Source organism: Acipenser ruthenus, chromosome 7 (assembly GCF_902713425.1).
Source record: "Acipenser ruthenus chromosome 7, fAciRut3.2 maternal haplotype, whole genome shotgun sequence".
Taxonomy (NCBI): Eukaryota; Metazoa; Chordata; class Actinopteri; order Acipenseriformes; family Acipenseridae; genus Acipenser; species Acipenser ruthenus.
In genome coordinates, this window is record NC_081195.1 from 51918640 (window position 1) to 51946161 (window position 27522).

Genomic DNA, 27522 nt, shown 5'->3' on the forward strand with positions numbered 1-27522 from the left:
TGAGCAATAATGCAGGAAAGCAGCGGGCGGGATGGCGAGCTTGTCCTGCTGCTCCAACACAAGCTAGCTTAAGAGCCGGTACGATGCGGGCAATGGGTGAAGTTCGTCAGGAGTACTGCATAAAAAAACGAGTGTGTTGTCGTGGCAGTTGGTGATCAAAGAAATAAAACAAAATAAAATCAATAAATAATAATGTCATAGACTTAAAGCCATACCTTTGAAGTCATTATGCATTGCAAGTGTTATTAGAGAATGTTGTGCTGTGTTTTCAAGCACTTCAATGTGCTGCTCTGCAAGGTTTGGAGACAGCGGGTGCGTTCACGGAGATCAAGAGCAGCGGGCGCAAAACACAAGGCACCCAGGGGTGAGATACCATGGTAAATAGGTTACATATTTACCTATTTTTGTTTCGGCGAACGATTTTGGTGAGCAATAATGCAGGAAAGCAGCGGGCGGGATGGCGAGCTTGTCCTGCTGCTCCAACACAAGCTACCTTAAGAGCCGGTACGATGCGGTCAATTGGTGAAGTTCGTCAGGAGTACTGCATAAAAAAACGAGTGTGTTGTCGTGGCAGTTGGTGATCAAAGAAATAAAACAAAATAAAATCAATAAATAATAATGTCATAGACTTAAAGTCATACCTTTGAAGTCATAATGCATTGCAAGTGTTATTAGGGAATGTTGTGCTGTGTTTTCAAGCGCTTCAATGTGACAGCGGGTGCGTTCACGGAGATCAAGAACAGCCGGAGATCAAGAGCAGCCGCCGCAGGGGAGGGATACCATGGTAAATAGGTTACCTATTTACCATGGTATCTCTCCCCTGGGTGCGTTGTGTTTTGGTGAGCATTAATGCAGGAAAGCAGCGGGCGGGATGGCGAGCTTGTCCTGCTGCTCCAACACAAGCTACCTTAAGAGCCGGTACGATACGGTCAATTGGTGAAGTTCGTCAGGAGTACTATGAGGGGCCGTTTCGGACAAAAGTCTGTCAAAAACGGCGAGTGATGGGTCACGTTTCTGCGCGCAGGGAATCAGGTTTCTGCGCGCAGGGAATCAGGTTTCTGCGCGCAGGGAATCAGGTTTCTGCGCGCAGGGAATCACGTTTCTGCGCGCAGGGAATCACGTTTCTGCGCGCAGGGAATCACGTTTCTGCGCGCAGGGAATCACGTTTCTGCGCGCAGGGAATCAGCAGGCTATGCTGCTAGAGGGGAGGGGTTACTTTTGTCGTCACACAAACGTATTTTGCCAGAGGAGGCGATAAAAAAAACTAAGGAGCTAGACATGTCTTCACAATCGAATAGTAATGTAGCCCGGGGAATCGCCGAAGAAATAATTAACAACCCGGAAATCCTTCAACGCCTGGAAAGTGCCCTGAATGGTAAAAACAATCGTATGCCTACTACAAGACAGGAGACATCAACTATTGATGAAGAAGTTCGTCAATTGTTTCAAGGGCGGAATGTGGTCGCTGATCGTCCCGCTCAAAATAATTCCCCTGCATTCAATATGCAAAGAAACTTTATCACAGCCGGAGCAGTTCCAGGGATTTTAAATAGAAGGGCCAGGTAATTATTATTATTTCTAAAAACATATATGCAATTCATTTCTTAGGTTATGCTGCTAAGGACTATTTTAATTTGATTCAGAAATACATACCTCCAACTCATGATTAATACTTCTACTCTAGTGAAAGTCTACTCATTAGTATATGCAAAAAGATAAATAAAATAAAATAAATAAATAAATAAACGATGTAAAAGAACCGATTTAACATCCCGTATTACACAGAATAATGTACAAATGCAATGTTTTGGACACAGTAGTAATAAAGTAATTAATACCCATTATCTTTGCTTTGTAGTCGCCCTGGGTAAGGGCATCTTCTAGTACTACTAATAATAACAAATGTAGGCCTATTATTCTTTCTTTTATTTGTATTTATTATTTACGAGCTGTATTTGTATTTTAGTAGCTGTATTTACATATTACAAACGGAAGGTAGGATTACAATGGCACCAACAATTGTAAAGCTTTTAGTAAGTTAATTTCTAATAATGAGGCCTACTGTTCAATTTAATTCAACTGCTAACTGCAACCCCCCCCCCCCCAAAAAAAAGGCCTCCATGAAAGCAAATATTTTGTCCAGGGCGACTTATAATTATTGTATTATTTTTACATACAATTACCCAGTACTACTGCAGTGAATTATACAATATTTATCTTTTGGTTGTATAATACAGTAAATATGACTATTATAATGTATATGTATACATATTGAAATGTGGAACTAAATGTATGGTTTATGGGCCTATTTGGGGGGGGGGGGGGGGGGGTGTTAATATAGGCTATATTAATATTAAGTGAATATGAGGCAAATGTAACCAGATCTTCATTTCCTGCAATGCAAAAAAATTAAAAATCTGCTCATGGAAGTAATTTATGGGCATTGTCATATCATTGTAGTTTGTACAACTGCATGTCCGTTTGCTTTAGGAACAGATGAGAAATAAACGAGTTGCCATTAAGTGATATATGTTAAATCTACTGGGTTGATGTTTTGCTTTTACTGTATATATTTTAATTAATTTCTTAGCTGACGTCCTTATCCAGGGCGACTTACAATTGTTACAAGATATCACATCATTTTTATATACAATTACCCATTTATACAGTTGGGTTTTTACTAGAGCAATCTAGGTAAAGTACCTTGCTCAAGGGTACAGCAGCAGTGTCCCCACCGGGGATTGAACCCACGACCCTCCGGTCAAGAGTCCAGAGCCCAGAGCCCTAACCACTACTCCACACTGCTGCTCTTTCCTTATAGGTATATCATGAATTATACTAAACAATATACTATTTTGAGTAGATAATCCTATTTTAAGGCTAGTTAGTCCTGAGTAATATAATGAATGCAGTGGTCATAACATTTTTAAATATATATATTTTGCACAGAAAGAGACCCAGAAATGTTTGTGGCCCTTTCCACAAAGATGTTTGTCTACTAACGGGTCCCAATGACACAGACATCCCGAAAGGCAAAATACGCTTATACCTGGCAGAGCAAGGGCATCTGGTTTTAGGTGTGAGATTTATGAAGGAGTGGGAGCCACATGAGGTGCAAAACCACTTGCACACAGTCTTTGAAAGAATCCTGACAGAAAACATTCAGTGAGTAAAGGAAGGCAGTCTTTGTAAACATAAGCACTTTATCATTTGTGTTAATATAATGATAATTGGTAGTTAAGATTTAAATATATATTATAATGTTGCATTTTGAAGAAGTGTGCTTTAGCTTATGATGTATTCGGTTTCCTAAGACCATGATATATTTTAGCTTGCATTCTCTATTCTTGTAGATTTGAAATAATGGTGACACTCAACAACAAATTAATAAAGCCAAGTCTGGAGCGAGACCAAAAGATGAATGGACTGTTACTAAATAACATTTTCAAGGACAAAACTGTGTACCTTCGTCCATCTTTACAACTGCTGGTCGTTCCTGCAAATGCAAAGGTAACAGTCAATGACTGTTTCTATTTGTTCGAATGTACAGTATATAGAAATAGCAATTGTTAAAGATTGTAGTCATTCATTCACAGTCTTACTGTATTTATTTTTAAAAGCAACTAATTCAGGCACTTTAGTTTTCTAAACTTAATTCACTACAGGAGATTTTTTTTTTTTGCAGAAGAACAGAGGTACTCTGTCAAATAATGATGATGATGATATTGAAATAGATTTGACTGATTCCAGTCCACCAATGAACAGCCTGAATGTAACAGTTCTTCAGGTCATTGAGGATGCTCCTTCAGAACTCATAGATGCTCCATATTCGACAGCAGGTTCAGATGGGCCTCTTATCATAACAGAAGAAGAAAATGCCACAGTTTCCAGGGTTCTTGATTGTCCAAGGTAAGAAATCACAACTATAGTAATGTGCTTACACTTTATTTGATCCAGATTGTGTATTATGTCCCAGTTGTACGATAAAAAAAAAGTGCTAGTTTTTTATTTTTACAAATATTAAGACTTTAGCTATTAGTATATCACAACAGGTCATAGTTTTTCTTGAATAGCAACAGATTTGCAGGTCATGCTGTGAAATCGGTGTCACAATACCTGGACTCCTATCAAATCTATTTTCTAGTGAATGGCAGTATGCTGCTTTATTTGTTGATGAAGAGCTCAGCGAAAGCTTTGAAGATCCAATACCCCGTTCCACTGGTATTGAAACATCCCACCATGAACGGTAAAGTTGCATTTGTGTTTCATACTTCCTTCCTTATAATCAGGGCCCTGTGTTTTTCGCTACTTGTTTTTTTAAACCGTGTTTCAGTTGATTAAAGTAACGCAATGGGGTGAGTGTTAATAATTGCTTAAGTGGTAGTTTCATGAGGACACTGTATCGGCATCTTGCGGTGCAGGTTGGAATAAAACGCAGGGCTCTACTTGTAATACATTCAAATTTTAACTGTTAAAAGGGGGACCATTGTAGCTTTTATCTGTAAACCATTTAAAATTAAAGACAACTTTTTATTATCTTTCCTTTTATAGGCATTTAGTTTGATGTATAGGTATATATTCTTATGAGTTAATGTAGTTTTATTTGTCAGGTATTTCTTTGATTTTTACATTTATAGTATCACAGTCAAGTGTTTCTGACAAGATATTTGATACAATAATATCTGCTAAAAATAAATAATTATTTTCTTTTAATATTTCTTATTATTTCACCAGAGACATTGGGGATATTCTCTGTGAGCTGGCCTCCCAGATTGATACAGAAAATGTCTCCCTGTTTAATATCAGCCGGAATCACCTATGGGACGGAGTGAAACGAGGCTTTAAAAAAAAAACTTTCTTACCTTGCAAAAGGCTTTCGGTGAAATTTATGGACGATATAGGAGTGAGCGAAGGAGCCGTCGACCTCGGAGGACCAAGGAGAGAATTTTTAACCATGCTAATGGAGTCCTTGCACCAAGGAAGCCTCTTTGTGGGACCAGACCATGCCAAGTTCCTAAACTACATTAGTGGATGTAATGAATCCATGCTTTTTTAATTCTTTATCATTAAGTTTTCAGTCTGTCTAAGTCTAACATTCTTTATTTCAGTGATGGTCTCGGATGACTATTTTTATGCGGGTATGACTATTGCAACATCACTGGTTCATGGTGGACCTGGCCCACAGTTCTTATCACCAGTACTTTTTGAGGCGCTTTCAAGTACACCCGAGTCCACATTTGTGGCAGTGCAAGATATCCCTGATATGGACATAAGGAACTATCTGGAGAAGGTAAATATTTGCCAATTGTGTTTGCAAAAGTAATCTACCATCATATTTACAGCTTTTTCTAATCTTATTCATCAATGTATCTATTGATTAGAACAATTATTCACGTTATATTGCACAGGTATGGAGTGAGATTACTGTAAAATAGTATGTACTTGTATTTACCATTATGAATAAAAAATACGACTATGAATCGTAAATACGACCACAAAAAAAAAAAAACAGGAGTGCGAGTAAAAAAAAACAAAAAACTACATTTTGGATGAAGATTATACGCTCAGAAGTCCTAATCAATTGTTCCCACCATTAACAATCTGTGGCTTCTGTGATGTATTTTTGACAGTGATATCACACTCCATCCAACTCGTAGCTTTTTTGATTCATAGTCATATTTTTTTTTATTCTTGTAAATAGTACAAAATATTTGACAGTAATCTCACTCCATAACCGATTGCCTGGAAATGAATATAAGTAGTCTTTTCTTTGCAAAATGTAATATGAAAGATTTATAAAGACAAATTGCATTTTTATTTTTTACAGCTTCTAACTTACCAGGAAGAACATTCAAACACAGCAGACTTATTTGAACCAATCCAAACTCTGATGCAGCTGGCTGGAACACACAAAGTTATCCGTAATGCTGATGATTATCGCAAGATTGCTGAAGAAACTGCACATTGGTACATTTTTGGAAGAACACGGGCAGCATTTGAGAGGTACACTCATTCTGCTCGGCCCTGCCCTGTCCTGCTCGGCCATCCCCGGCCATGTGCACTTGGCCCCCTACGTGGCTCTGTTCTGCCGTTCTGCCCTGCTCTGCCCCGCTCTGCTCGGCCATGCCCTGCGTTTGGCCCTGCTTTTAATTCTTATTAAACAATGCAAAGCTGCAATGTAGATTTTATGTTTGTTGGTTAACTTTGCTTTGCATTATAAATGAAAGGTAATTGGTTTTTAATTAATGTTTAATTCATTTTGATGTTTATTTTTCATTTTTAAGAGGGCTGTAGTGGGGTCATTAAAAACAATGTGCTTGTTCAGGCTCGGTTTATGGTTGGGCTCTTTGTTCTCTGGCACTGTACGATATCCATATTTCACACAGACTTCACTCCAGTGGTCTGCTCTTTTTATCTTGTGATTTTGTACGAAATGATTGTTTTAGTAATTGTTATTTTTAACACACAGTAAGGCAACTGTGGAAGGAAGCACCCTTCTGAATATTAAATACCTCCCTCGTAGTGTCATTTGCATACATTTCAATGGCATTTGTCCCCGGTATATAGTCCATGTGTTAAAAAGCAGATAGAGCATGGAAAGCAGATAGCACATGGTAAGCTGAATCAGGCCCTATGTTTTTAATTCTTAAAATGTCCATTCTTTTTCAGATTAAAGGAAGGGCTGAAAACTCTAGGTGTACTGGATGCTATGACCAAGTATCCCAATGCATTCAAGCATGTCATGTGCTACACAGAAGACACCCTCACAGCCAAGACATTTGATAATATCTTCCGCCCTGTTCTACACCCATTGGGCTCCAATAAAAGGGGAACAGAAAATCTTGTATTGTCTCACTGGAAAGACTTTATACAAGAACTACAAGGTGACTGTACTACTGTTGTTCACTAGAAAAAAATACATACTTCTTTGTAGTTAGGTTACTTTTCTAACTTGTTTAGGGGATTCATCTTTCACTCAGCTGGGCACACTGTCTTTGGAAGTATTTTGATTATGTTGATGTTGGCCACACAAACACAGTAAGTAACAAGCTTGCTTTATTTATTTATTTATTTTATTAATTTCAGATGAGCCATCAGATGTCACATTGAAGTCACTACTATTCTTTATTACTGGCTGCAAGACCGTACCACCACTGGGATTCAGACCAGAACCCACTGTAGATTTTTTACATGATGCTGAGGACAATGGAGAGAAATCAAGATTTCCAAAGGCAAATACATGCAACTGCACGCTGTTTTTACCAACTATACATGTAGTTTATGAAGAATTCACTGAAGCCATGAGATATGCTGTTCTAAATTGTCAGGGCTTTGGCTTTGCATAGTCAACTATTGATCTTCTGGTGTGCTGGATGGTAGGGACGCTCCAGATAAAACCAAAGAAAGGAAAAATAAAAAAAAAATGAGAAAAAAAATACAGTATACTTGGGATTTCTTGTTTTTCCTGGTCCTGGGGAGATCTGTGTGTTCTGTTTTTTTTCCCCCAACTCAATGATTTAATTGCACCCTTCATTTAACTAATACTTTACCTAATCTGAGCTTTTTCTTTTCTTTGGAGCTCTTAAAGTTAATTTGAAGTTACAGGTATAGAAAAGAATTGTGAAACACTGCTTTAACCAATTCATCAGTTTCAAACAACAAACACTAAATGGGCAACTGATTTGATCATTTATTATTTCCATGGCAAATGCAAATTTATTTATATTAAATATTATTTGTATTAAATATATTTGGCTCAGCACTACTTTTTATTATTAGTCATAACACAAAATTGAATGTTTAATAATGGTTTTGAAAAAAAAACTGACAAGCAGGGGTGTGCTCTAAATTACTTAAGTGGGCCAATTATGTATGTATTTATTTATTTATTGATATTTATATAGCGCTTTTATCAAAGTGCTTTACAAAGTGTAACAGTACAGTATAGGATAAATGAAAATTGTATTAAACAAAGGAAACTGACAAATATGTAAATAAATGAATGCTGGGAAGGGCAGGAGAGGACAATAGACAAACAAAAAGACAACAACAAATCTAATTGGAAAGATGGTATGGAAGGATTCGGAGGAGAATTAGGGTAGGCCACAGAAAATAGGTGGGTTTGAGGGAGGAACGGAATGTCATTGGGTTGGGAGACTGCTTAATATTAAGGGGGAGCCTGTTCCATTGAAGGAGGGGGGGGGGGGGGGCAAGAAGAGAAAAGAGAAACCACAGTAGTACGTTAACAGAGGTAAGATTGAATCCAAGATAAAGGTGTACCAGAAATACCAAGATTAGACAGAGTGGTAGAGAGGACAGAATGATCCACGGTGTTGAAGGCTGGCGAAAAATCAAGAATAAGACTAGAGGAAAGGTTTGCATGCACAGCATTAGCAGATGGTTGTAAGTGATCAGAGGTAGAGGAGAGAGATGTGGCAGAGATGGAGTTGAAGATAACAGAAAGGAATTATTGGAAAAAGGAAGAAGAAAGAAAGAGGACAAACAAAGGAGGTTTGCTAGGAACTATGGGGATTGAAGCTTTTGACCTGGACAGGCTACTAACCCAACTTAAAAGGGACAGGGGGATGAGTATCCACCCACATATGTAGCATCGGGAGTGATACAACAACACCATTTTTGCAATTAATTGAGTTGGAACGTAATTATTTGTATACAACACTATCTAACATTGTTTATCACATAATCCAAAACAAATAAATAATGATTAATACCACTATTGTCATCATCTGATAATGGATCACAAAGAGATAGAAGCTCCCTGTGGTTTTCAGCGCTCATTTGTACTGTATTATGTGGAACATGAATGTATGTGTCTGCCTCATTTGCTGTAATTGGGCCTGCATGGTCAATTCCATAATTATCTATGCCACTCAGAAGATCTTGTGAATTTACTGTAGTAAGATCTGAAAGTATTCCAGAATGCCATAATGCTAAGGGAGACATTGACTGAACAGTGCTAAGTCGATGGTAATTCCACTGGCGAGTGAATTCTTGCACAGAATTTCCTATTCTTGGAATGTAAACAAAGTGTAATGCACATAAATCAACTTCATTTGTAGAATCTAAGATTCCAATGTTTTCCATGTACATAAACAATTGCCTATAAAACTCAGAAACCACTCTGTTCACTTCACCCCAAAGACGCTCTATTCTCTGGTTGTGAACACTTCTGCCTGCAATAAAACTTCCTCTGTTTCTGCCACGGCTCATAATCTTGTATCTAGCAACATCAATGTTTTCACCACCTCGATCCCCTCTAACTCTCAGTGGTAACCCATACCCTGATACACCCTCTTCAAAGAAATGCAAAACAGTAGCTGCACAATTGTTTGTGCAGCATGTCAGGTATATAATCATTCTACTGTAACCATCAATGCATCCATGGTACACAAATCTCCATGAAATAAGCTTGTGATTTGAATCAATGTGCCTGAAATGACAAAAGAAAAAATAGAAGTTTTAAGTATTAGGTTTCCATGGTTTCCAATAAAACAATTTACACATAATGTACACAATGGACCTTGTGAATCCACAACCAAATAGTGTTATTTTTATATATATATATATATATATATATATATATATATAATTTAAAATCCTTAATCCCTAGCAGTACAGGACTGCTGGATTTATAATTTACCTTAAACTTTATTTTTACCTTAAACTTTCCTTAATCATTATATAAATGTTTAAGTTCCTACCATAAATGATTAGGTCCTCTGACATTATATATTCTCCTTCTAATTGTATGCCGTCTTCTAAGGGCTCTGCCAACTGGGTCCAGGGCATTTAATCGATCTCTAATTCTCCTTCTCTGAACTCTTAATCCTCTGGCTAGGACACCACCTTAGAATAAGAGCAATAGTTCATAATGTTGTTTAGTTCGAATTAAATAAACCTAATCATAACTACATGCAAGTACACTTTCACCTGTATTGCCTAAAATAACATGCAATATATATAACAAATAACTACTGAAATGTGTATTTTTTGTGAAACCTCTAAGTTGCACTGGGTAAGAGGATATGCACTGATTGAGACCTATGCTTTATTACACACCTTTGATGAACAAATACCAAAAATTCTACAGCGAAAAATTTATTTTACCTTGAACATAGTTGCCTCCTGCATTTGGCGTTTCTCTCAGGATTTCCCTTATAATATTATCCAGTTCACTATTTGAGATGTTGGCATAATTTTCTCCTGTCATTCCATATTGCTGCCTTCTGCGAAACAGTGTCCGCTCACTTGTGCAGAGGCAAGCTGCAATTGAACACCATGGCATTCCTGTTGCACGTAGTTGCTGTAGTTGATCTTTGGTTATGCAGTATCTGCAACATTAAATGTAATTTGTTTAATAATAAAATAACACATATTATTATTACTCTGATTAAATATGGTAGTGCATTTTCTCAGCATAAAATGTAGCAATAGCAATACAATAAGCATTTAAATCAATATACTTTAATGCTTTTAACCATACCTTGGGCGACCTCTTGTGCTTTCAAGGGGACTGTTGAAAAGAAATTCAAATTGGGATCGAGGAGCCAATCTTTGGTCAACTTCACCATACACTGTCCTCACAGCGTCAAATAATCTATTTATCAGCAAACATACTTGATCCACTCCCTGTTGAAAAATCAAGATTAAAATTAGTTATTTGTTTGAAATAAATGCAAGGAAAGAAAGCCAGAAAGAAAAACATGTTTCCTTGTGTCCAATGTTTGTATTTATTTTTAAGTCTTAAATGAAGTCCTTACTGCGCCTTAAAAATGATGTCCAAACAAACACAACCAGGTGTGTAGATCTCCAAATGCATTTTGAAGAATGGTGATGAAAAATCACTGATCAAAACCATGTGAAAAAATATTATTTTATTGATTAAAGAGCAGGCAAATAAAGTGATGACGTGCAGAAAGTGCTCAGTCCAAACTGATTATTAATTAAGGACAAATATCGGTCAGGTGTTCAGATAAAATACCATGTAAAACAGTCCAATTCAGTTAAATACCATGTAAAACAGTTTTTTTTTTCTGTAACTTGTCCTATAATGAAATCCTGCAATAGTATTTACTAGTGTATTCCTTTTAATGTCTGTCAATGTATGAATTGGTCTGTGTACATGTTATTTTTTTGGTATTATTACTTAATGTATTTTTTTTTTAAGAAATGCATTACATTTCTCTATTCATCAAATAAAGAGTAGATTTTTGAGACAACCAGTTTAAGGTATTGTTCTTACTTCACAACTGTCCAGGACGGATGCTAAAGTTGACAAAATCCTTACATGTTCTTCGAGTAAACGATGTAGATGGTCAAATGTATTAAAATCATTAGTATCTAATGCCTGTTGAACTTGTTCTAAACAGTCATCCAGCTCCAAAAAATATAAATTTAGATCCTCGATATTGTCAGTAACGGAACAGATAGCGCACAATACTATAATGAAAAAATGTATACAAGTAGCCATTTTTCTTCTGTTTATGACGATTTACTGATTTCCTTGTGTCAATTCATAAAGGCGACTCCTCCCTCAAAGAAACGTGATTCCCTGCGCGCAGAAAACCTGATTCCCTGCGCGCGGAAACCTGATTCCCTGCGCGCGGAAAACCTGATTCCCTGCGCGCGGAAACCTGATTCCCTGCGCGCGGAAACCTGATTCCCTGCGCGCGGAAACCTGATTCCCTGCGCGCGGAAACCTGATTCCCTGCGCGCGGAAAACATGATTCCCTGCGCGCGGAAACCTGATTCCCTGCGCGCGGAAACCTGATTCCCTGCGCGCGGAAACCTGATTCCCTGCGCGCGGAAAACATGATTCCCTGCGCGCGGAAACCTGATTCCCTGCGCGCGGAAACCTGATTCCCTGCGCGCGGAAACCTGATTCCCTGCGCGCGGAAACCTGATTCCCTGCGCGCGGAAACCTGATTCCCTGCGCGCAGAAAAGTGACCCATCACTCGCCGTTTTTGACAGACTTTTGTCCGGAACGGCACCCTATCGTGCAACCTGATTCCCTGCGCGCGGAAACGTGACCCTTCACTCGCCGTTTTTGACAGACTTTTGTCCGAAACGGCCCCTCATAGAGTACTGCATAAAAAAACGAGTGTGTTGTGGTGGCAGTTGGTGATCAAAGAAATAAAACAAAATAAAATCAATAAATAATAATGTCATAGACTTAAAGTCATACCTTTGAAGTCATAATGCATTGCAAGTGTTATTAGGGAATGTTGTGCTGTGTTTTCAAGCGCTTCAATGTGACAGCGGGTGCGTTCACGGAGATCAAGAGCAGCCAGCCGCCGCAGGGGAGGGATACCATAATGCAGGAAAGCAGCGGGCGGGATGGCGAGCTTGTCCTGCTGCTCCAACACAAGTTACCTTAAGAGCCGGTACGATGCGGGCAATGGGTGAAGTTCGTCAGGAGTACTGCATTATTAGGGAATGTTGTGCTGTGTTTTCAAGCGCTTCAATGTGACAGCGGGTGCGTTCACGGAGATCAAGAGCAGCCAGCCGCCGCAGGGGAGGGATACCATAATGCAGGAAAGCAGCGGGCGGGATGGCGAGCTTGTCCTGCTGCTCCAACACAAGTTACCTTAAGAGCCGGTACGATGCGGGCAATGGGTGAAGTTCGTCAGGAGTACTGCATAAAAAAACGAGTGTGTTGTGGTGGCAGTTGGTGATCAAAGAAATAAAACAAAATAAAATCAATAAATAATAATGTCATAGACTTAAAGTCATACCTTTGAAGTCATAATGCATTGCAAGTGTTATTAGGGAATGTTGTGCTATGTTTTCAAGCGCTTCAATGTGACAGCGGGTGCGTTCACGGAGATCAAGAGCAGCCAGCCGCCGCAGGGGAGGGATACCATGGTAAATAGGTTACCTATTTACCATGGTATCTCTCCCCTGGGTGCGTTGTGTTTTGGTGAGCATTAATGCAGGAAAGCAGCGGGCGGGATGGCGAGCTTGTCCTGCTGCTCCAACACAAGTTACCTTAAGAGCCGGTACGATGCGGGCAATGGGTGAAGTTCGTCAGGAGTACTGCATAAAAAAACGAGTGTGTTGTCGTGGCAGTTGGTGATCAAAGAAATAAAACAAAATAAAATCAATAAATAATAATGTCATAGACTTAAAGTCATACCTTTGAAGTCATAATGCATTGCCAGTGTTATTAGGGAATGTTGTGCTGTGTTTTCAAGCGCTTCAATGTGCTGCTCTGCAAGGTTTGGAGACAGCGGGTGCGTTCACGGAGATCAAGAGCAGCCGGCGCAAAACACAAGGCACCCAGGGGAGAGATACCATGGTAAATAGGTTACATATTTACCTATTTTTGTTTCGGCGAACGGTTTTGGTGAGCAATAATGCAGGAAAGCAGCGGGCGGGATGGCGAGCTTGTCCTGCTGCTCCAACACAAGTTACCTTAAGAGCCGGTACGATGCGGTCAATTGGTGAAGTTCGTCAGGAGTACTGCATAAAAAAACGAGTGTGTTGTGGTGGCAGTTGGTGATCAAAGAAATAAAACAAAATAAAATCAATAAATAATAATGTCATAGACTTAAAGTTGTAACAGATTTCTTAAACTGAATTGCTAAAACACTTTGTTCCAAAGAATTAACAGAAGTTAAAAATCTCTCTTTACAAAAAAGATAAAACAACTCAGTCAGAAATCAGCCACAGCACAAAAAAAGGGAATCCAGGGCAAGTAACAGATAGAAGCAAAATATAAGATTTATTACTTATCCAGCCAATAGCGAAACTATACAATTAACCCTCAGATCTTATGTAAATAGTAATTAATAAGTCTGGCAACCCCTGACAAAAGATAAACAAAATCCACTACAAAGAAAGGTAACTCATATTTTTCTGAGTTAGCTATATAAATATAAGTAACTCAGAAAATACTATTTGTTTAGGGATATATAAGACAATAATATCACAACCCAGGAGTATATTGACTAAATTGGCAAAGTTTAACAATTATATGCACCCTTTAGATGTTAACACCACCGAGAGAAAAACAATCACTTATACAGATTTTAGAGATTGATATCCCTTCACCCAACAATAAGAGTAACTAACAATTACAGGTTAGAGACCCAATAATATAATCCACTCAAGAGATAGCACAGAGAAAAAAAAAATAATGTTCAAAAACAAAAAACAAACACAGTCTTAATCCAAAGATCCATAAAACTCAAACAAGAAAAAAAAACAATGTCCCAGAAAACAAAACAAAAAATGGCCATTCAAAAAATTGTAATCCAATAGCAGCAGAAAAAAGAAAAAAAACAAAACCCCAAAAGGATTGATCTCACCCAATTCTACTGTTCAGGTCCACGGTGATGAAACTTCTTAATAGAGCTGCAATGTTCCTTTTAATCCATGCTTGAGAAAAAAGAAAACTCGCACCAGCGATTGAAAATAGTGCGTTCACACCAAATCCAACGCAAATATAGAAAAAGAACACGACTAGCAAACACGAAAGTATCAAAGCAAAACAAAACATTAAACTTACTATTAACAAACGTTAGTAAAGCCGAGTAAAAGATAATGTCCATGAAAAAGACTGAATATCTAATCCTAAACAAAGGAAACTACATCTTAAAAATCAATAGACATACTAAAACCCAGACTAACGAAATAGATAAAGAAGTAAATAAACTTAGCCAAAGGTTCCAAAAGAATGGCAAGTCCTGAGAGCACCAGCTGAGAACAAAGAACTCTCTAAAATAATTTTCTACCATCTTTTAAATTACCCGGCTACCAGTCAGGAAACGAGACCTGTGTAAAAAAAAGTATGGCAAGCCGAAAGGGACAGAATTGAAAAAAGCGTAGCAGTAATTCCAAGTGAAAAAATTAAGCAAGGCAATCTTAGTCAAATAACTACTGCTAACCACACCACGTCATATATATTAGAAAATCTGATCAAATAAAATACTTGACAGATTATATATATATTTTTTAGCCATGGATGATATTCAAAAGTATATTTAATTTGTTAGAAGCACAGAATATAGAACATAGAAAGTAAAGAAGTAACACGTCCAGACCATCTGCAATTCAGGTACGAATTAAACAGGTGTTGTGCTTATTACAACACATTGTGTGACAGTCGTCACAAAGTCATACCTTTGAAGTCATAATGCATTGCAAGTGTTATTAGGGAATGTTGTGCTGTGTTTTCAAGCGCTTCAATGTGCTGCTCTGCAAGGTTTGGAGACAGCGGGTGCGTTCACGGAGATCAAGAGCAGCCGGCGCAAAACACAAGGCACCCAGGGGAGAGATACCATGGTAAATAGGTTACATATTTACCTATTTTTGTTTCGGCGAACGGTTTTGGTGAGCAATAATGCAGGAAAGCAGCGGGCGGGATGGCGAGCTTGTCCTGCTGCTCCAACACAAGTTACCTTAAGAGCCGGTACGATGCGGGCAATGGGTGAAGTTCGTCAGGAGTACTGCATAAAAAAACGAGTGTGTTGTGGTGGCAGTTGGTGATCAAAGAAATAAAACAAAATAAAATCAATAAATAATAATGTCATAGACTTAAAGTCATACCTTTGAAGTCATAATGCATTGCAAGTGTTATTAGGGAATGTTGTGCTGTGTTTTCAAGCGCTTCAATGTGCTGCTCTGCAAGGTTTGGAGACAGCGGGTGCGTTCACGGAGATCAAGAGCAGCCGGCGCAAAACACAAGGCACCCAGGGGAGAGATACCATGGTAAATAGGTTACATATTTACCTATTTTTGTTTCGGCGAACGGTTTTGGTGAGCAATAATGCAGGAAAGCAGCGGGCGGGATGGCGAGCTTGTCCTGCTGCTCCAACACAAGTTACCTTAAGAGCCGGTACGATGCGGTCAATTGGTGAAGTTCGTCAGGAGTACTGCATAAAAAAACGAGTGTGTTGTCGTGGCAGTTGGTGATCAAAGAAATAAAACAAAATAAAATCAATAAATAATAATGTCATAGACTTAAAGTCATACCTTTGAAGTCATAATGCATTGCAAGTGTTATTAGGGAATGTTGTGCTGTGTTTTCAAGCGCTTCAATGTGACAGCGGGTGCGTTCACGGAGATCAAGAGCAGCCGGAGATCAAGAGCAGCCGCCGCAGGGGAGGGATACCATGGTAAATAGGTTACCTATTTACCATGGTATCTCTCCCCTGGGTGCGTTGTGTTTTGGTGAGCATTAATGCAGGAAAGCAGCGGGCGGGATGGCGAGCTTGTCCTGCTGCTCCAACACAAGTTACCTTAAGAGCCGGTACGATGCGGGCAATGGGTGAAGTTCGTCAGGAGTACTGCATAAAAAAACGAGTGTGTTGTGGTGGCAGTTGGTGATCAAAGAAATAAAACAAAATAAAATCAATAAATAATAATGTCATAGACTTAAAGTCATACCTTTGAAGTCATAATGCATTGCAAGTGTTATTAGGGAATGTTGTGCTGTGTTTTCAAGCGCTTCAATGTGCTGCTCTGCAAGGTTTGGAGACAGCGGGTGCGTTCACGGAGATCAAGAGCAGCCGGCGCAAAACACAAGGCAGCCAGGGGAGAGATACCATGGTAAATAGGTTACATATTTACCTATTTTTGTTTCGGCGAACGGTTTTGGTGAGCAATAATGCAGGAAAGCAGCGGGCGGGATGGCGAGCTTGTCCTGCTGCTCCAACACAAGCTACCTTAAGAGCCGGTAGGATGCGGTCAATTGGTGAAGTTCGTCAGGAGTACTGCATAAAAAAACGAGTGTGTTGTCGTGGCAGTTGGTGATCAAAGAAATAAAACAAAATAAAATCAATAAATAATAATGTCATAGACTTAAAGTCATACCTTTGAAGTCATAATGCATTGCAAGTGTTATTAGGGAATGTTGTGCTGTGTTTTCAAGCGCTTCAATGTGACAGCGGGTGCGTTCACGGAGATCAAGAGCAGCCAGCCGCCGCAGGGGAGGGATACCATGGTAAATAGGTTACCTATTTACCATGGTATCTCTCCCCTGGGTGCGTTGTTTTTTGGTGAGCATTAATGCAGGAAAGCAGCGGGCGGGATGGCGAGCTTGTCCTGCTGCTCCAACACAAGCTACCTTAAGAGCCGGTACGATGCGGGCAATGGGTGAAGTTCGTCAGGAGTACTGCATAAAAAAATGAGTGTGTTGTGGTGGCAGTTGGTGATCAAAGAAATAAAACAAAATAAAATCAATAAATAATAATGTCATAGACTTAAAGTCATACCTTTGAAGTCATAATGCATTGCAAGTGTTATTAGGGAATGTTGTGCTGTGTTTTCAAGCGCTTCAATGTGCTGCTCTGCAAGGTTTGGAGACAGCGGGTGCGTTCACGGAGATCAAGAGCAGCCGGCGCAAAACACAAGGCACCCAGGGGAGAGATACCATGGTAAATAGGTTACATATTTACCTATTTTTGTTTCGGCGAACGGTTTTGGTGAGCAATAATGCAGGAAAGCAGCGGGCGGGATGGCGAGCTTGTCCTGCTGCTCCAACAGAAGCTACCTTAAGAGCCGGTACGATGCGATCAATTGGTGAAGTTCGTGAGGAGTACTGCATAAAAAAACGAGTGTGTTGTCGTGGCAGTTGGTGATCAAAGAAATAAAACAAAATAAAATCAATAAATAATAATGTCATAGACTTAAAGTCATACCTTTGAAGTCATAATGCATTGCAAGTGTTATTAGGGAATGTTGTGCTGTGTTTTCAAGCGCTTCAATGTGACAGCGGGTGCGTTCACGGAGATCAAGAGCAGCCGGAGATCAAGAGCAGCCGCCGCAGGGGAGGGATACCATGGTAAATAGGTTACCTATTTACCATGGTATCTCTCCCCTGGGTGCGTTGTGTTTTGGTGAGCATTAATGCAGGAAAGCAGCGGGCGGGATGGCGAGCTTGTCCTGCTGCTCCAACACAAGCTAGCTTAAGAGCCGGTACGATGCAGGCAATGGGTGAAGTTCGTCAGGAGTACTGCATAAAAAAACGAGTGTGTTGTCGTGGCAGTTGGTGATCAAAGAAATAAAACAAAATAAAATCAATAAATAATAATGTCATAGACTTAAAGCCATACCTTTGAAGTCATTATGCATTGCAAGTGTTATTAGAGAATGTTGTGCTGTGTTTTCAAGCGCTTCAATGTGCTGCTCTGCAAGGTTTGGAGACAGCGGGTGCGTTCACGGAGATGAAGAGCAGCCGGCGCAAAACACAAGGCACCCAGGGGAGAGATACCATGGTAAATAGGTTACTTATTTACCTATTTTTGTTTCGGCGAACGGTTTTGGTGAGCAATAATGCAGGAAAGCAGCGGGCGGGATGGCGAGCTTGTCCTGCTGCTCCAACACAAGCTACCTTAAGAGCCGGTACGATGCGGTCAATTGGTGAAGTTCGTCAGGAGTACTGCATAAAAAAACGAGTGTGTTGTCGTGGCAGTTGGTGATCAAAGAAATAAAACAAAATAAAATCAATAAATAATAATGTCATAGACTTAAAGTCATACCTTTGAAGTCATAATGCATTGCAAGTGTTATTAGGGAATGTTGTGCTGTGTTTTCAAGCGCTTCAATGTGACAGCGGGTGCGTTCACGGAGATCAAGAGCAGCCAGCCGCCGCAGGGGAGGGATACCATGGTAAATAGGTTACCTATTTACCATGGTATCTCTCCCCTGGGTGCGTTGTGTTTTGGTGAGCATTAATGCAGGAAAGCAGCGGGCGGGATGGCGAGCTTGTCCTGCTGCTCCAACAGAAGTTACCATAAGAGCCGGTACGATGCGGGCAATGGGTGAAGTTCGTCAGGAGTACTGCATAAAAAAACGAGAGTGTTGTGGTGGCAGTTGGTGATCAAAGAAATAAAACAAAATAAAATCAATAAATAATAATGTCATAGACTTAAAGTCATACCTTTGAAGTCATAATGCATTGCCAGTGTTATTAGAGAATGTTGTGCTGTGTTTTCAAGCGCTTCAATGTGACAGCGGGTGCGTTCACGGAGATCAAGAGCAGCCGGAGATCAAGAGCAGCCGCCGCAGGGGAGGGATACAATGGTAAATAGGTTACCTATTTACCATGGTATCTCTCCCCTGGGTGCGTTGTGTTTTGGTGAGCAGTAATGCAGGAAAGCAGCGGGCGGGATGGCGAGCTTGTCCTGCTGCTCCAACACAAGTTACCTTAAGAGCCGGTACGATGCGGGCAATTGGTGAAGTTCGTCAGGAGTACTGCATAAAAAAACGAGTGTGTTGTGGTGGCAGTTGGTGATCAAACAAATAAAACAAAATAAAATCAATAAATAATAATGTCATAGACTTAAAGTCATACCTTTGAAGTCATAATGCATTGCAAGTGTTATTAGGGAATGTTGTGCTGTGTTTTCAAGCGCTTCAATGTGCTGCTCTGCAAGGTTTGGAGACAGCGGGTGCGTTCACGGAGATCAAGAGCAGCCGGCGCAAAACACAAGGCACCCAGGGGAGAGATACCATGGTAAATAGGTTACATATTTACCTATTTTTGTTTCGGCGAACGGTTTTGGTGAGCAATAATGCAGGAAAGCAGCGGGCGGGATGGCGAGCTTGTCCTGCTGCTCCAACAGAAGCTACCTTAAGAGCCGGTACGATGCGGTCAATTGGTGAAGTTCGTCAGGAGTACTGCATAAAAAAACGAGTGTGTTGTCGTGGCAGTTGGTGATCAAAGAAATAAAACAAAATAAAATCAATAAATAATAATGTCATAGACTTAAAGTCATACCTTTGAAGTCATAATGCATTGCAAGTGTTATTAGGGAATGTTGTGCTGTGTTTTCAAGCGCTTCAATGTGACAGCGGGTGCGTTCACGGAGATCAAGAGCAGCCAGCCGCCGCAGGGGAGGGATACCATGGTAAATAGGTTACCTATTTACCATGGTATCTCTCCCCTGGGTGCGTTGTGTTTTGGTGAGCATTAATGCAGGAAAGCAGCGGGCGGGATGGCGAGCTTGTCCTGCTGCTCCAACACAAGTTACCTTAAGAGCCGGTACGATGCGGGCAATGGGTGAAGTTCGTCCGGAGTACTGCATAAAAAAACGAGTGTGTTGTGGTGGCAGTTGGTGATCAAAGAAATAAAACAAAATAAAATCAATAAATAATAATGTCATAGACTTAAAGTCATACCTTTGAAGTCATAATGCATTGCAAGTGTTATTAGGGAATGTTGTGCTGTGTTTTCAAGCGCTTCAATGTGCTGCTCTGCAAGGTTTGGAGACAGCGGGTGCGTTCACGGAGATCAAGAGCAGCCGGCGCAAAATACAAGGCACCCAGGGGAGAGATACCATGGTAAATAGGTTACATATTTACCTATTTTTGTTTCGGCGAACGGTTTTGGTGAGCAATAATGCAGGAAAGCAGCGGGCGGGATGGCGAGCTTGTCCTGCTGCTCCAACAGAAGCTACCTTAAGAGCCGGTACGATGCGGTCAATTGGTGAAGTTCGTCAGGAGTACTGCATAAAAAAACGAGTGTGTTGTCGTGGCAGTTGGTGATCAAAGAAATAAAACAAAATAAAATCAATAAATAATAATGTCATAGACTTAAAGTCATACCTTTGAAGTCATAATGCATTGCAAGTGTTATTAGGGAATGTTGTGCTGTGTTTTCAAGCGCTTCAATGTGACAGCGGGTGCGTTCACGGAGATCAAGAGCAGCCAGCCGCCGCAGGGGAGGGATACCATGGTAAATAGGTTACCTATTTACCATGGTATCTCTCCCCTGGGTGCGTTGTGTTTTGGTGAGCATTAATGCAGGAAAGCAGCGGGCGGGATGGCGAGCTTGTCCTGCTGCTCCAACACAAGTTACCTTAAGAGCCGGTACGATGCGGGCAATGGGTGAAGTTCGTCAGGAGTACTGCATAAAAAAACGAGTGTGTTGTGGTGGCAGTTGGTGATCAAAGAAATAAAACAAAATAAAATCAATAAATAATAATGTCATAGACTTAAAGTCATACCTTTGAAGTCATAATGCATTGCAAGTGTTATTAGGGAAAGTTGTGCTGTTTTTTCAAGCGCTTCAATGTGCTGCTCTGCAAGGTTTGGAGACAGCGGGTGCGTTCACGGAGATCAAGAGCAGCCGGCGCAAAACACAAGGCACCCAGGGGAGAGATACCATGGTAAATAGGTTACATATTTACCTATTTTTGTTTCGGCGAACGGTTTTGGTGAGCAATAATGCAGGAAAGCAGCGGGCGGGATGGCGAGCTTGTCCTGCTGCTCCAACACAAGTTACCTTAAGAGCCGGTACGATGCGGGCAATGGGTGAAGTTCGTCAGGAGTACTGCATAAAAAAACGAGTGTGTTGTGGTGGCAGTTGGTGATCAAAGAAATAAAACAAAATAAAATCAATAAATAATAATGTCATAGACTTAAAGTCATACCTTTGAAGTCATAATGCATTGCAAGTGTTATTAGGGAATGTTGTGCTGTGTTTTCAAGCGCTTCAATGTGCTGCTCTGCAAGGTTTGGAGACAGCGGGTGCGTTCACGGAGATCAAGAGCAGCCGGCGCAAAACACAAGGCACCCAGGGGAGAGATACCATGGTAAATAGGTTACATATTTACCTATTTTTGTTTCGGCGAACGGTTTTGGTGAGCAATAATGCAGGAAAGCAGCGGGCGGGATGGTGAGCTTGTCCTGCTGCTCCAACAGAAGCTACCTTAAGAGCCGGTACGATGCGGTCAATTGGTGAAGTTCGTCAGGAGTACTGCATACAAAAACGAGTGTGTTGTCGTGGCAGTTGGTGATCAAAGAAATAAAACAAAATAAAATCAATAAATAATAATGTCATAGACTTAAAGTCATACCTTTGAAGTCATAATGCATTGCAAGTGTTATTAGGGAATGTTGTGCTGTGTTTTCAAGCGCTTCAATGTGACAGCGGGTGCGTTCACGGAGATAAAGAGCAGCCGGAGATCAAGAGCAGCCGCCGCAGAGGAGGGATACCATGGTAAATAGGTTACCTATTAACCATGGTATCTCTCCCCTGGGTGCGTTGTGTTTTGGTGAGCATTAATGCAGGAAAGCAGCGGGCGGGATGGCGAGCTTGTCCTGCTGCTCCAACACAAGCTAGCTTAAGAACCGGTACGATGCGTGCAATGGGTGAAGTTCGTCAGGAGTACTGCATAAAAAAACGAGTGTGTTGTCGTGGCAGTTGGTGATCAAAGAAATAAAACAAAATAAAATCAATAAATAATAATGTCATAGACTTAAAGTCATACCTTTGAAGCCATAATGCATTGCAAGTGTTATTAGGGAATGTTGTGCTGTGTTTTCAAGCGCTTCAATGTGACAGCGGGTGCGTTCACGGAGATCAAGAGCAGCCAGCCGCCGCAGGGGAGGGATACCATGGTAAATAGGTTACCTATTTACCATGGTATCTCTCCCCTGGGTGCGTTGTATTTTGGTGAGCATTAATGCAGGAAAGCAGCGGGCGGGATGGCGAGCTTGTCCTGCTGCTCCAACACAAGTTACCTTAAGAGCCGGTACGATGCGGGCAATGGGTGAAGTTCGTCAGGAGTACTGCATAAAAAAACGAGTGTGTTGTGGTGGCAGTTGGTGATCAAAGAAATAAAACAAAATAAAATCAATAAATAATAATGTCATAGACTTAAAGTCATACCTTTGAAGTCATAATGCATTGCAAGTGTTATTAGGGAATGTTGTGCTGTGTTTTCAAGCGCTTCAATGTGCTGCTCTGCAAGGTTTGGAGACAGCGGGTGCGTTCACGGAGATCAAGAGCAGCCGGCGCAAAACACAAGGCACCCAGGGGAGAGATACCATGGTAAATAGGTTACATATTTACCTATTTTTGTTTCGGCGAATGGTTTTGGTGAGCAATAATGCAGGAAAGCAGCGGGCGGGATGGCGAGCTTGTCCTGCTGCTCCAACAGAAGCTACCTTAAGAGCCGGTACGATGCGGTCAATTGGTGAAGTTCGTCAGGAGTACTGCATAAAAAAACGAGTGTGTTGTCGTGGCAGTTGGTGATCAAAGAAATAAAACAAAATAAAATCAATAAATAATAATGTCATAGACTTAAAGTCATACCTTTGAAGTCATAATGCATTGCAAGTGTTATTAGGGAATGTTGTGCTGTGTTTTCAAGCGCTTCAATGTGACAGCGGGTGCGTTCACGGAGATCAAGAGCAGCCGGAGATCAAGAGCAGCCGCCGCAGGGGAGGGATACCATGGTAAATAGGTTACCTATTTACCATGGTATCTCTCCCCTGGGTGCGTTGTGTTTTGGTGAGCATTAATGCAGGAAAGCAGTTGGCGGGATGGCGAGCTTGGCCTGCTGCTCCAACACAAGCTAGCTTAAGAGCCGGTACGATGCGTGCAATGGGTGAAGTTCGTCAGGAGTACTGCATAAAAAAACGAGTGTGTTGTCGTGGCAGTTGTGATCAAAGAAATAAAACAAAATAAAATCAATAAATAATAATGTCATAGACTTAAAGTCATACCTTTGAAGTCATAATGCATTGCAAGTGTTATTAGGGAAAGTTGTGCTGTTTTTTCAAGCGCTTCAATGTGCTGCTCTGCAAGGTTTGGAGACAGCGGGTGCGTTCACGGAGATCAAGAGCAGCCGGCGCAAAACACAAGGCACCCAGGGGAGAGATACCATGGTAAATAGGTTACATATTTACCTATTTTTGTTTCGGCGAACGGTTTTGGTGAGCAATAATGCAGGAAAGCAGCGGGCGGGATGGCGAGCTTGTCCTGCTGCTCCAACAGAAGCTACCTTAAGAGCCGGTACGATGCGGTCAATTGGTGAAGTTCGTCAGGAGTACTGCATAAAAAAACGAGTGTGTTGTCGTGGCAGTTGGTGATCAAAGAAATAAAACAAAATAAAATCAATAAATAATAATGTCATAGACTTAAAGTCATACCTTTGAAGTCATAATGCATTGCAAGTGTTAATAGGGAATGTTGTGCTGTGTTTTCAAGCGCTTCAATGTGACAGCGGCTGCGTTCACGGAGATCAAGAGCAGCCAGCCGCCGCAGGGGAGGGATACCATGGTAAATAGGTTACCTATTTACCATGGTATCTCTCCCCTGGGTGCGTTGTGTTTTGGTGAGCATTAATGCAGGAAAGCAGCGGGCGGGATGGCGAGCTTGTCCTGCTGCTCCAACACAAGCTAGCTTAAGAACCGGTACGATGCGTGCAATGGGTGAAGTTCGTCAGGAGTACTGCATAAAATAACGAGTGTGTTGTGGTGGCAGTTGGTGATCAAAGAAATAAAACAAAATAAAATCAATAAATAATAATGTCATAGACTTTAAGCCATACCTTTGAAGTCATTATGCATTGCAAGTGTTATTAGAGAATGTTGTGCTGTGTTTTCAAGCGCTTCAATGTGCTGCTCTGCAAGGTTTGGAGACAGCGGGTGCGTTCACGGAGATCAAGAGCAGCCGGCGCAAAACACAAGGCACCCAGGGGAGAGATACCATGGTAAATAGGTTACATATTTACCTATTTTTGTTTCGGCGAACGGTTTTGGTGAGCAATAATGAAGGAAAGCAGCGGGCGGGATGGCGAGCTTGTCCTGCTGCTCCAACAGAAGCTACCTTAAGAGCCGGTACGATGCGGTCAATTGGTGAAGTTCGTCAGGAGTACTGCATAAAAAAACGAGTGTGTTGTCGTGGCAGTTGGTGATCAAAGAAATAAAACAAAATAAAATCAATAAATAATAATGTCATAGACTTAAAGTCATACCTTTGAAGTCATAATGCATTGCAAGTGTTATTAGGGAATGTTGTGCTGTGTTTTCAAGCGCTTCAATGTGACAGCGGGTGCGTTCACGGAGATCAAGAGCAGCCAGCCGCCGCAGGGGAGGGATACCATGGTAAATAGGTTACCTATTTACCATGGTATCTCTCCCCTGGGTGCGTTGTGTTTTGGTGAGCATTAATGCAGGAAAGCAGCGGGCGGGATGGCGAGCTTGTCCTGCTGCTCCAACACAAGTTACCTTAAGAGCCGGTACGATGCGGGCAATTGGTGAAGTTCGTCAGGAGTACTGCATAAAAAAACGAGTGTGTTGTGGTGGGAGTTGGTGATCAAAGAAATAAAACAAAATAAAATCAATAAATAATAATGTCATAGACTTAAAGTCATACCTTTGAAGTCATAATGCATTGCAAGTGTTAATAGGGAATGTTGTGCTGTGTTTTCAAGCGCTTCAATGTGACAGCGGGTGCGTTCACGGAGATCAAGAGCAGCCAGCCGCCGCAGGGGAGGGATACCATGGTAAATAGGTTACCTATTTACCATGGTATCTCTCCCCTGGGTGCGTTGTGTTTTGGTGAGCATTAATGCAGGAAAGCAGCGGGCGGGATGGCGAGCTTGTCCTGCTGCTCCAACACAAGTTACCTTAAGAGCCGGTACGATGCGGGCAATGGGTGAAGTTCGTCAGGAGTACTGCATAAAAAAACGAGTGTGTTGTGGTGGCAGTTGGTGATCAAAGAAATAAAACAAAATAAAATCAATAAATAATAATGTCATAGACTTAAAGTCATACCTTTGAAGTCATAATGCATTGTAAGTGTTATTAGGGAATGTTGTGCTGTGTTTTCAAGCGCTTCAATGTGCTGCTCTGCAAGGTTTGGAGACAGCGGGTGCGTTCACGGAGATCAAGAGCAGCCGGCGCAAAACACAAGGCACCCAGGGGAGAGATACCATGGTAAATAGGTTACATATTTACCTATTTTTGTTTCGGCGAACGGTTTTGGTGAGCAATAATGCAGGAAAGCAGCGGGCGGGATGGCGAGCTTGTCCTGCTGCTCCAACACAAGTTACCTTAAGAGCCGGTACGATGCGGGCAATGGGTGAAGTTCGTCAGGAGTACTGCATAAAAAAACGAGTGTGTTGTGGTGGCAGTTGGTGATCAAAGAAATAAAACAAAATAAAATCAATAAATAATAATGTCATAGACTTAAAGTCATACCTTTGAAGTCATAATGCATTGCAAGTGTTATTAGGGAATGTTGTGCTGTGTTTTCAAGCGCTTCAATGTGCTGCTCTGCAAGGTTTGGAGACAGCGGGTGCGTTCACGGAGATCAAGAGCAGCCGGCGCAAAACACAAGGCACCCAGGGGAGAGATACCATGGTAAATAGGTTACATATTTACCTATTTTTGTTTCGGCGAACGGTTTTGGTGAGCAATAATGCAGGAAAGCAGCGGGCGGGATGGCGAGCTTGTCCTGCTGCTCCAACACAAGCTACCTTAAGAGCCGGTACGATGCGGTCAATTGGTGAAGTTCGTCAGGAGTACTGCATAAAAAAACGAGTGTGTTGTCGTGGCAGTTGGTGATCAAAGAAATAAAACAAAATAAAATCAATAAATAATAATGTCATAGACTTAAAGTCATACCTTTGAAGTCATAATGCATTGCAAGTGTTATTAGGGAATGTTGTGCTGTGTTTTCAAGCGCTTCAATGTGACAGCGGGTGCGTTCACGGAGATCAAGAGCAGCCAGCCGCCGCAGGGGAGGGATACCATGGTAAATAGGTTACCTATTTACCATGGTATCTCTCCCCTGGGTGCGTTGTGTTTTGGTGAGCATTAATGCAGGAAAGCAGCGGGCGGGATGGCGAGCTTGTCCTGCTGCTCCAACACAAGTTACCTTAAGAGCCGGTACGATGCGGGCAATGGGTGAAGTTCGTCAGGAGTACTGCATAAAAAAACGAGTGTGTTGTGGTGGCAGTTGGTGATCAAAGAAATAAAACAAAATAAAATCAATAAATAATAATGTCATAGACTTAAAGTCATACCTTTGAAGTCATAATGCATTGCAAGTGTTATTAGGGAATGTTGTGCTGTGTTTTCAAGCGCTTCAATGTGCTGCTCTGCAAGGTTTGGAGACAGTGGGTGCGTTCACGGAGATCAAGAGCAGCCGGCGCAAAACACAAGGCACCCAGGGGAGAGATACCATGGTAAATAGGTTACATATTTACCTATTTTTGTTTCGGCGAACGGTTTTGGTGAGCAGTAATGCAGGAAAGCAGCGGGCGGGATGGCGAGCTTGTCCTGCTGCTCCAACACAAGTTACCTTAAGAGCCGGTACGATGCGGGCAATTGGTGAAGTTCGTCAGGAGTACTGCATAAAAAAACGAGTGTGTTGTGGTGGGAGTTGGTGATCAAAGAAATAAAACAAAATAAAATCAATAAATAATAATGTCATAGACTTAAAGTCATACCTTTGAAGTCATAATGCATTGCAAGTGTTATTAGGGAATGTTGTGCTGTGTTTTCAAGCGCTTTAATGTGCTGCTCTGCAAGGTTTGGAGACAGCGGGTGCGTTCACGGAGATCAAGAGCAGCCGGCGCAAAACACAAGGCACCCAGGGGAGAGATACCATGGTAAATAGGTTACATATTTACCTATTTTTGTTTCGGCAAACGGTTTTGGTGAGCAATAATGCAGGAAAGCAGCGGGCGGGATGGCGAGCTTGTCCTGCTGCTCCAACACAAGCTACCTTAAGAGCCGGTACGATGCGGTCAATTGGT

The 27522-nt window shown here is 41.2% G+C and overlaps 2 protein-coding genes across 4 annotated transcripts; one reads left to right on the forward strand and one right to left on the reverse strand.

Moving 5' to 3' along the window:
- Positions 1-1276: 1276 nt before the first annotated feature.
- LOC117420546 (G2/M phase-specific E3 ubiquitin-protein ligase-like) lies at positions 1277-7748 on the forward strand. Of its 2 annotated transcripts, XM_059027258.1 has the most exons (10): positions 1277-1562; positions 2950-3165; positions 3354-3510; positions 3686-3909; positions 4145-4246; positions 4735-5033; positions 5109-5290; positions 5828-6003; positions 6670-6884; positions 7087-7748. In XM_059027258.1, exons 1-10 carry the CDS (start codon positions 1279-1281, stop codon positions 7344-7346), a joined length of 2115 nt encoding a protein of 704 aa, XP_058883241.1. In that variant the 5' UTR covers positions 1277-1278; the 3' UTR covers positions 7347-7748. The 2 variants fall into 2 exon arrangements, with proteins under 2 accessions (XP_058883241.1, XP_058883242.1); XM_059027259.1 differs by lacking the exon at positions 2950-3165.
- Positions 7749-8200: 452 nt separating this feature from the next.
- Positions 8201-11579, reverse strand: LOC117420690 (uncharacterized). 2 transcript variants are annotated; one of them, XM_059027260.1, is made up of 5 exons: positions 11264-11579; positions 10505-10650; positions 10129-10352; positions 9723-9867; positions 8201-9451 (listed from the first exon to the last, which is right to left on the reverse strand). In XM_059027260.1, the coding sequence occupies exons 1-5, from the start codon at positions 11489-11491 to the stop codon at positions 8680-8682; spliced, it is 1515 nt and encodes a 504-aa protein (XP_058883243.1). In that variant the 5' UTR covers positions 11492-11579; the 3' UTR covers positions 8201-8679. The 2 variants fall into 2 exon arrangements, with proteins under 2 accessions (XP_058883243.1, XP_058883244.1); XM_059027261.1 differs by lacking the exon at positions 11264-11579 and having other exon boundaries at positions 10505-11249.
- Between the last annotated feature and the right edge of the window lie 15943 nt (positions 11580-27522).

What these genes read in the sequence shown, in the direction of transcription:
- LOC117420690 (XM_059027260.1), bottom strand. Translation starts at nt 11,491, where the DNA reads ATGGCTACTTGTATACATTTTTTCATTATAGTATTGTGCGCTATCTGT. An exon ending in AGCACAAGAGGTCGCCCAAG is followed by an intron (nt 10,353 to 10,504) that starts GTATGGTTAAAA and finishes TTAATGTTGCAG; the next exon opens with ATACTGCATAACCAAAGATC. An exon ending in AGGAGGCAACTATGTTCAAG is followed by an intron (nt 9,868 to 10,128) that starts GTAAAATAAATT and finishes TCTTATTCTAAG; the next exon opens with GTGGTGTCCTAGCCAGAGGA.
- LOC117420546 (XM_059027258.1), top strand. Translation starts at nt 1,279, where the DNA reads ATGTCTTCACAATCGAATAGTAATGTAGCCCGGGGAATCGCCGAAGAA. An exon ending in AGGGTTCTTGATTGTCCAAG is followed by an intron (nt 3,910 to 4,144) that starts GTAAGAAATCAC and finishes TCTATTTTCTAG; the next exon opens with TGAATGGCAGTATGCTGCTT. An exon ending in CTTTATACAAGAACTACAAG is followed by an intron (nt 6,885 to 7,086) that starts GTGACTGTACTA and finishes TATTAATTTCAG; the next exon opens with ATGAGCCATCAGATGTCACA.